At 45.9% G+C, this 8929-nt stretch overlaps 1 protein-coding gene across 1 annotated transcript; it reads right to left on the bottom strand.

Moving 5' to 3' along the window:
• Positions 1-203: 203 nt before the first annotated feature.
• On the bottom strand, positions 204-8383 carry LOC109744942 (putative zinc transporter At3g08650). Its single transcript, XM_020304080.4, has 6 exons — positions 8129-8383; positions 7340-7908; positions 5563-5847; positions 1429-1557; positions 1236-1333; positions 204-1152 (listed from the first exon to the last, which is right to left on the bottom strand). The coding sequence occupies exons 2-6, from the start codon at positions 7745-7747 to the stop codon at positions 339-341; spliced, it is 1734 nt and encodes a 577-aa protein (XP_020159669.1). The 5' UTR covers positions 7748-7908; positions 8129-8383; the 3' UTR covers positions 204-338.
• Between the last annotated feature and the right edge of the window lie 546 nt (positions 8384-8929).

The raw sequence follows: 8929 nt of genomic DNA, 5'->3' as shown, positions 1-8929 counted from the left end.
GTTCATCAAGAGGACTTTCGAATCAGCTCTCTCTCTCTCTCTCTCTCTCTCTCGTATGCTTTCTTCTCCCCGAAGCTCTCACCTGTTCTTCTGCTCCTGCTCAGCCAATCATACTGAGGCCAAGGAATATTACACCTAAATGAATATTCACGAAAGTAGCAGGCTGTCTTTTCTTTTGTGTTGTGGTGGCACAATTTGCAAGATTATTCCAGGCAAAATCACTGTCTAATGTTCGTTTCCCATTCATCACTTTGTTCATACAAGGAAAGGATATCCCTCTTATAATTTCAGTATTATCGTTACATTGATGTTACATGTGACTATCTGACAGGAACACATCATGTAACCGCTTCTGGAGCTGAATTGCAGTAAGGGGTGTGCAAGCAGATGAATCTGGTGGACATCAAGCACACCCAAGCAAAGCCAAAACCTATCAGGAGCCCGCAGACGCTCTTCCTCGCGTCCAACCGCAGCGAGTGTCTGAAGACACGGCCAAAGCTCGGGATCAAAGCCCCGCATGCAATCACCATCCAATAGTCCAGTCCATCATAGCCAATCTTCGCAAGGATTGCACCGATGGCCGCGCTTGGTCCCGCAAGCCCGGTCAGAGCTGCAGCTGCCAAGGCTCCTCGCCAGCTATCAGTGGCACCATATACACAACTAGCAACAGCAGCACCCCGTGGTAGGCCGTGAAGAGAGACTGGAAGAACCATGTAGCGGCCTAGACCAGATGCCTTGCGTGCTGCCACACCAAGTGCAAGCCCTTCGGCGTAGGCGTGAAGGAAGACGCAACCGCAAGCAAGGAGCGATTGCTGTGTGAGGACACTAAGAGAGAGCCCGCTGGAAGATGTAATGACATTGACGGATGATTTCTTGTGTTTAGCAACCATAAGGATGCTTGCTTCCACGAGATGGTAGAAGACGGAACCTCCTAGCAGGAGGAACAAGGTGGTGAAGAAACCCATCTTTAAGGACATCACAAGTTGCAATGGCCTCCATGAAGCAAGACGGAAGGCAATGCCAGATGCTACACCAGTAAGAAGAGGGTGTGGCATGTTGAAGGCAAGTGAGAACGCGACAAGTATAATTCCTCCAAAAAGTGGACCAAGACCAAATACAAGTGATACCAAAAAGCCTGATGTATCTTCCAAGCTAGATCAGAACAAATCAACAGCATCAGTTGAAAGTTGTACTAGTCCAAGTAAGATCCTTAAATAATATAAGAGGCAATTTACCCGTGGCCATCCGTGAATCCCTGAAGCACGGTACTTAATGTTTCCATAAAAGCAACAGCAAGTGTTCCAGCAGAGGCTACTTGAGATGGAGTCGCTTCCTGCATGTAACACAGAAATGCTCAGGACTGCATTATAAAACCAATGAAAACAACAACTTCAGTCACCAATTTCTTGATGACAAAAGGGCAGTCACCTTAAAAGCATCAGGAAGAACCTCTGCAATAACAATCCATATCATGCACCCTGCAGCAAAACCAGTACAGAAAGGAAGCACCTTCTGAAATGCATCGGCACAAAGGAATGCAGGCACAGCAACAATTGGCTATATTTACCAAGGAAAATGAAACAGGGTCATCAGAGTGTAAAGAAAATAATGTAACCACCAAATGTAACTCAAAAGCGGAGATCAACTTTGAAAGCTGTTGCAGATAAGCATATGAGCATTTCATTCACAAAGTAATACTAAGAAAAAGTTGCACGTGTAAACAGCTGTGGCTGTCCTTTTTAAGAGAAGAAAATAGTACAGAATTTATTTGTACAATGCCTATAAATAAATAGTGATTGTTATACGATTTAGTATTTAAGATCCTTTGTGATGCCATTTCTCTAATTGCGCTTCTTTGAGATGTTTGATGAGCTCGTTTCCACAAGTTCATTATAAATATGACTCCTTTCCAAGATGTGAACTGTTATTGTTGATTTGTCAATTAGGTTAGGGAGGATTTTGGAGAAACTTTTTGAGCTTCACAGACGGTTACCAAACTAGTATGTGAAGCACTTAGCCTTATTGGACTACAAAAATGGCAACAAAGAAGCATGACATGACAAAGAAAGCACACCTGCTGCGAATACAAATATAGTACTAGTACTCACCAGTGAATCTACCACTGTGATTCATTATGATATTTCAACAATTCAGAGTCTGAGGTCATTAAAATTTAAATTTTCACAGGAAAAATATAATCATTTTATGATTCATGAGAGTGTGCAACGCTATGGTGCATGTCAACTGTACTTAGGAGTTAGGACCTTAAGTCTTTCACCACTTTCTAGCACACATACATAAACCAACATACTGTTTTGCACAAGCAAACAAATAAGCAACACACATGGACACAAAAACAAACATACAAAAGAAAAACGATACTAGTTAATTTCACAAATGAATTCTCTTGTTCCAGCTCAAAAATATTTTAAACGAGGGTTTTAATGTGGGGAGGCGATTTGGCTCGGGAGTACAGATGAACTTGGTACCTGGACCTTCAAGTTTGAGTGCGGGGTGTGTGCCGAAATTAATATCGTGTAAGATAAGGTGGAGTGGAAAATGAGGTATTGCATTCAGCTTATCATGATGGGGTATGTCTAGCCCGCCAGCCAACAGAAGCGCTGGGTTGCAAATGTTACCTGCAACAGTGCTTGCGGCTTTGTTGACGTCCCAACTTATGTACTGCTGGTGCACGAAAATGAGTCCCGCCTGGAGAGTGGTTCAGAATTTTTTGGTAAGGCCCAAGAGCTGCTAACGTGTCATGAACGTAGTCGCATGGGCCAGATTAGTGAAGAACACACGGGTAAGCATCATGTAGGGTAAGGTGGTCGAGAACTGTGTAAACAGAGCCAGTCCTCTTCAAACCTGGGCTGGGGCCATTTTTTGGTACTAGGTGACCTGGCAATTGGGTCGGGTTTGGTCAGGTCGACCTCAACCAGACACATGCCCGAACCCACTATCGGGTTCATCCCAAACCCACAACCCTACCCATGGGTCTAAGTTTAGACCCATGCCCGAACCCATCAGGTAATCTGACCCAATTGGGCACTATCGGGTGAGCATTGAAGAATAATTATCATACTTCACATTTATCTCTGACCAACATTCCATAGAATAAGGATATTTTTTGTATGTTAAAATTGTTCCTTGCAGCACCGCCTACAGGGCTTGCCCATCCCTATCTCGTTAGCTACTCGAGGTGGTTACTTGCTTTATATGAATTGGATGCACCAGGGTCTTGGTGCCATGCAACTGGCACATCTCCTATGGACCGATGACTGAGCAATTTTTGGCCCATGAAACTTGATTTGTGTCGATGAAGGGAAGAGCAAAGGACTAGATATGCATACACGTTGTGTTAGTCTTGGACTTTTGGCCTACTTGCTGTACTTCTTTTTTGCATTGTACTTGATGTACATTGTTGGCTTGCCTTTAAATAATTGTACAGATTTACTACCCATTATATAGAGTATACATAGTGTATATTTTTCCTAAAAATACATCTTATATAAAATGTACTATTTATAATTAGGACACCTTTCGGTATTTGGGGTCAATGTTGCAGGAGGATGGGGGTATTGATGAAGATGTGAACCATCGAATCAAAGCCGGATGGATGAAGTGGCGCCAAGCTTCTGGCATTCTCTGTGACAAGAGAGTGCCACAAAAGCTAAAAGGCAAGTTCTACAGGACGGCGGTTCGACCCGCAATGTTGTATGGCGCGGAGTGTTGGCCGACTAAAAGGCGACATGTTCAACAGTTAGGTGTGGCGGAGATGCGTATGTTGAGATGGATGTGTGGCCACACGAGGAAGGATCGAGTCCGGAATGATGATATACGAGATAGAGTTGGGGTAGCACCAATTGAGGAGAAGCTTGTCCAACATCGTCTGAGATGGTTTGGGCATATTCAGCGCAGGCCTCCAGAAGCTCCAGTGCATAGCGGACGGCTAAAGCGTGCGGAGAATGTCAAGAGAGGGCGGGGTAGACCGAATTTGACATGGGAGGAGTCCGTTAAGAGAGACCTGAAGGATTGGAGTATCACCAAAGAGCTAGCTATGGACAGGGGTGCGTGGAAGCTTGCTATCCATGTGCCAGAGCCATGAGTTGGTTGCGAGATCTTATGGGTTTCACCTCTAGCCTACCCCAACTTGTTTGGGACTAAAGGCTTTGTTGTTGTTGTAGTAAGAATAGTTAATCGGGTTACCAGTGGGTGAAGTCGACGACCCATACACTACCCATTCGGGTCGGGTGCACCCATGGGCGCCTGAACCCATGAGCATGATTGCCAGCTTGATGCGGGTGTGCAGCTACCATGGAGTTTCCCCTAGGTCTAGGCAACAGGTATGTGCCTTGATGTGTATGGTGCCTGGATTATGTTTAGGATGTAATCTTTTTGACTCATCATGTGTTAGCAGCCTGCCAATATTTGGCGATGTGACGTAGAGAGATTGGACGGTTCTCCGGTTCGTGATGATGCCGACAGCCTACAGGGTTGCCATGCACCTTCCCCGACACTTGCCTTCGCCCTTGTGGGCAGGCAGGATCTGCGAGGAAGTTGCAGAAGGTGAAGGTTGGGTGGACCATGAAGAACTTGGGGACCTTGATGGGATACAGAAAGGTGTGGAGGAACATAAATTGGCAATGATTCATCGACGGGAGACAGCGAGCCGGCGGTATCTGCAGAAACGACAGGGAAAATGGACCCTCAAGCCTCCAGGTGGAAAAAGAAGTATGTTCCAAATGCTTCAGTCGATGAATTGTTCACCTATTTCGTACAGATTTCTGAAACATACCATTCCATACAAGGGGAAGACGAATTAGGCCGCAATCTGAAACCACTTGAGTTTAGATGAGTTCTCACATACTGAAGTACAAAACAAAACTGCAGTTTTTAACTTCAGGGATTTTGTGAACCATGCCCCAAAAAATTAAGTGGGTACCAACTGTGGCATAATGTAAGTCAAGTGCAGTAGTGTCATGTCAGTTGATGAGTCCAACTTGCTCTTGCAGAGTGGGGAGTCACCCTAAAGACCACACAGCTTGTCCTAACAAGGAGTATATGATTAGAACGCTGAAGGAAGAAGACACCATGGACTCGGTATAGCCAGATTCAGGGGAGGAAGAAGGTGTTAGCTGGGAGGCTGGTTGGGTCTTTTAATTACTAGGGAACCTCCTGGCATTCACGGCAAACCACCACGTCGGTCCACGTGTGAGTACTACGCGGTGAAGAATCAAGCTGCTGTCTGTACTGACACAGAAGAAATGGAGCAGCCCGTATTAATGTCTGGTACATGAGGTCTACCACTGTTCAATTTTTTTGTAAAAAGGACGAATATGCACTGGAATGCAGCTACGGTTAACAATCTCAAAGGTCCAGATCCCAGACTCATCTGGACCTGGGAGCCAAACCGATTATCCGATTCAGTATTATTTTTCTAGTTAAGAAACAAGGAATTAATATAGCTATAAGTTGATGAATGTTCCATGACTGAATGAGGATGATGCGTGTATCAAATAATACTTTCATATTTCCACTCGATGACAGCAAAAGAAAACGCACCTGTGGTAAAGATGTTATGATACTCCATAGCATTGCTTTTTGTGGGGAGACACCCCTAGATGATAGTACCATGCTTACAGCCAGGCCTTCAGGTATGTTGTGCACTGCTATAGCTATAGTAACTAAAAGACCTTGAGATAATCCTTTTGACCCAACAAAGGAAACACCAACACCGGAACCCTCGCCAAACGAATGGAGTGTCATTATTCCAACAACAAGAATAACTTTACTTGCATCTGCACCTTTTATATCCAACATACTTACTTCTCCATGTTGCTCAAGAATCTGTGATCAACGAAATGAAAGATACTGTATCATCTAAAGGAAAATATAACCAAAATGAATGGAGCAAAATATATTCGCTAATGCTGAAAACACAGCTAGCATCCTGAGCTGATATGATGCTAAATGCGGTTAACAAGTTTATTCTAGTGGCAATTCAGATTGTTGAACTGGCACAGCAACATGCACACCAGCCATGCATTGACATTTAAGGTTTCAGCTCAGGTAACCAGAATAATCTTATCAGCAGTCTAATTCTTTTAAAGCAAGATAAGCCTACACGAGGGTAGTTACTAGTGTAGACACATAACGAGTACCATGTTCACATTAACCTACTTAGGCATGAAAATGGCAGCACTGCCAATAGACCCGCCAAGCCAAGCCCGCCAGCAAAATAATCACGAAGTGGCTCTTTGTGGGCAACTGCTAAGTTAAGTGGGCACTTGCGGTTGCGGTGGAGCTACATGAGGCACAATGTTAGCTGGTAAGCCCGCATATGAGCACTCAACATTAGCTGCAGTACAACCAAACATAAACTAACAAACCCTTTGAAAAAAGATATTCGCTATCACTTTCTGTCAAAACACACACTAACGGTACCAAGTTGTAGACTTGTAGTTACATAGAGTATATATAGCTAGCTCTCTCTTTACGGTTTTGCATATACGTGTCCATCCTTTCCTGCTACAGTGGCCATTCCTTTCCTGCCACGTTAGCTGTATGCAGCATACCACTTCCCTGCGGTACAGGGCCCATCAAGGGCATGCACTCGGCACAGAGGCTGATGCTCAACGTTGACGAAACGGAGCTGTACAAGGTCATGCCGACGGATGTTCATCGGCTGGTTCAAGGAAAATACGGTCTCATTCTACACCCATTCGAGGCGAGTGAGCACCACCGAAAAAGTTTGGTCTGCCAGGAGGTATTACCGTTCGCGAACTGTGTGACCAAAACGTGGGAATGACCAGCATTGAGCATCCCTCAACAAAAACATCAGACGAGACGGGCGTAGGAAGCGGCATGCTGCTGACCACTTTAAGTGGGTATGTCCATCAAACTGGAATAAACGCTGTGAATACCAACAGCATCTAAGCAGCTAGCACAATGCCCACATAAACAAATTTCGGCCAGAGCAGACTAATGTGTTCGGCCCGCTGGACGTGGCACTTCATCATGAAACCTAATGATTTTGTTTAATTCTTTCACTGAAACATCCAGCTGACTTGACTAGTGCACTTCCTTCAACTGCCTGCGCTTCAGACTTAACCCTGGCAGCTACAAAAATTGTGGATCCAAGACTATGTAAGTAGGCTCATACTGCTAAACCATCAGCATGCTGACAGATACTTGGACAGAAGAAAGCCATCTCGGAGTAAACTAAAGTTTTTTCTTTCTTTCGACTATAATAGTTGTGGTTGTATATCTGGCAATAAATTATTCGATGTAAATGATCAATGATATCGCTAAACGACAAAGAGTATGAAGCAAGATTTACCTTCTTGCAAAGCCAAATAAAGATCCCTCCACTCAAAATCCCAAAAACAACCCAACTCCCACTGCCGTACATCTGCCCTTCCTGCACAAGATCAAAACTTGCTGCCAACATCACCCCAGCTGCCAACCCATTGCAAAGGCCCGCCCATTGGGCCTCTAGCTCCAGGAAAAAGAAGGGAACTGCTCCCAACCCTGTTGCTGCAGCCATCGCAAGCGTCGACCATGCAACAACATACACCGACACCCTTCCACTTTGGGACACATCATGTCTACCAGCATCCTCTAGCTTCAGATCTGGTGCCTCCTGTGTTACACGCACATGACCAACCTCGGTCTGGGCAACCGCTGAAACTTCCCCAATGAGTAGGAAGAGCAGGCAGACTAAAACCACTCCGACTTTTCTATCCATGGTTACTTGTGCTTCAGATATTCAGCAAGCTCATAAGCCCCGCGCAGAATCAGGGCATTGGCCATAATAACAAATTCATCCAGTAGTTACCTCAACACCCGCCTCAGTCTTGCAACAAATTATTCATGATTCCTGAATGCAACTGCAAGAAAGCTCCAATCCTGCAAGTCGACATTTGACACGGTTAGATACAACAAACAGTTCACGGATTGAAGAAAAACTTTCCCCCGTGGGCGACAAGCTAAGGACGCCAAGATTCGGGTCAGGCACATCCATGACGACGCCCACTCCACAACAAGCCGGTCCAACCAGTTAATCCAAGGAAAGATCCAAGCTTTACGCAAGAAACCAATGCCAGGGCGTGGAGCATAAGTCAATTACCTCGATTCGTGGGTGGATGCGCTTCCAAAGAACCTCCCAATTCGACCGAATGGAGGGGCCCGAATTGGGGTGTTCAATCGGTAGCGGCGAGCCGCCGGACCAGCAGGATCAGTGGAGAGTGGAATCGGTGGGATCTAATGGTGAAGAAACCCGAGAGCGGAGAGGGAAGAGAGGATATAGGGAAGGCTGGCAGCTTGCGGCGCACACGGGTCTAACTACCGTGACGGTCGGTCGCCGCAGGGAGATGTGCGAGGCAAATTTGACAATTTTAACCCGGAAACGAAATAAATTCACAGAATGAACTGGGTGCGAAACTATTTCACACCCCTAACCCTTTTGTGTAGCGCCCGTCACGCCGGCGCCACACCCTACGGTGCAGCGCCTAGCTCCGGGGCGTTGCACCTCTGTCCACCGTGGCAGCCCATGGGCCCGCACCCAGCAGTGCAACGCCTCCGAGCTAGCCGCTAGGCGCTACACGTGTAATGTGCAGCGCCTAGCGGCTAGGCGCTGCACTGTGACTTATCTGCAAACGCGCCAGCCCTCTCCTCCCCCACCCTCCCCATTGCCAGTTACAGAACAAACAGGGCGGCGGCCCTCTGCACTCCCCCTCTCAATCCCCTCTCCCAAATCCTTCCGATCCGACGATTTGGTCCGTGCATTTCTTCACCAATCCATCATAGAAGGTACTCTCCTCCGATCCCCTTCTTTCTATCCATAGAAAATATTATATTTTGAAAATTTGGGGAACCCTTGTTTGAATCTTGCATGTATTAGATTTGGGGAACTTTTGTTTGAATATTG

This window comes from Aegilops tauschii, chromosome 1, assembly GCF_002575655.3.
Source record: "Aegilops tauschii subsp. strangulata cultivar AL8/78 chromosome 1, Aet v6.0, whole genome shotgun sequence".
Taxonomy (NCBI): domain Eukaryota; kingdom Viridiplantae; phylum Streptophyta; class Magnoliopsida; order Poales; family Poaceae; genus Aegilops; species Aegilops tauschii.
Note: the sequence above shows the minus strand (reverse complement) of the source record. Positions and strands in the feature narration are given on the sequence as shown.

Bases quoted from the DNA above. Each gene is read 5' to 3' on its own strand.
- LOC109744942 (XM_020304080.4), bottom strand. From the start codon at position 7,747: ATGGATAGAAAAGTCGGAGTGGTTTTAGTCTGCCTGCTCTTCCTACTC. The intron at 1,558-5,562 runs GTGCGTTTTCTT...TGGTAAATATAG, and splicing joins TCATAACATCTTTACCACAG to CCAATTGTTGCTGTGCCTGC. The intron at 1,153-1,235 runs GTAAATTGCCTC...GTTCTGATCTAG, and splicing joins GGATTCACGGATGGCCACGG to CTTGGAAGATACATCAGGCT.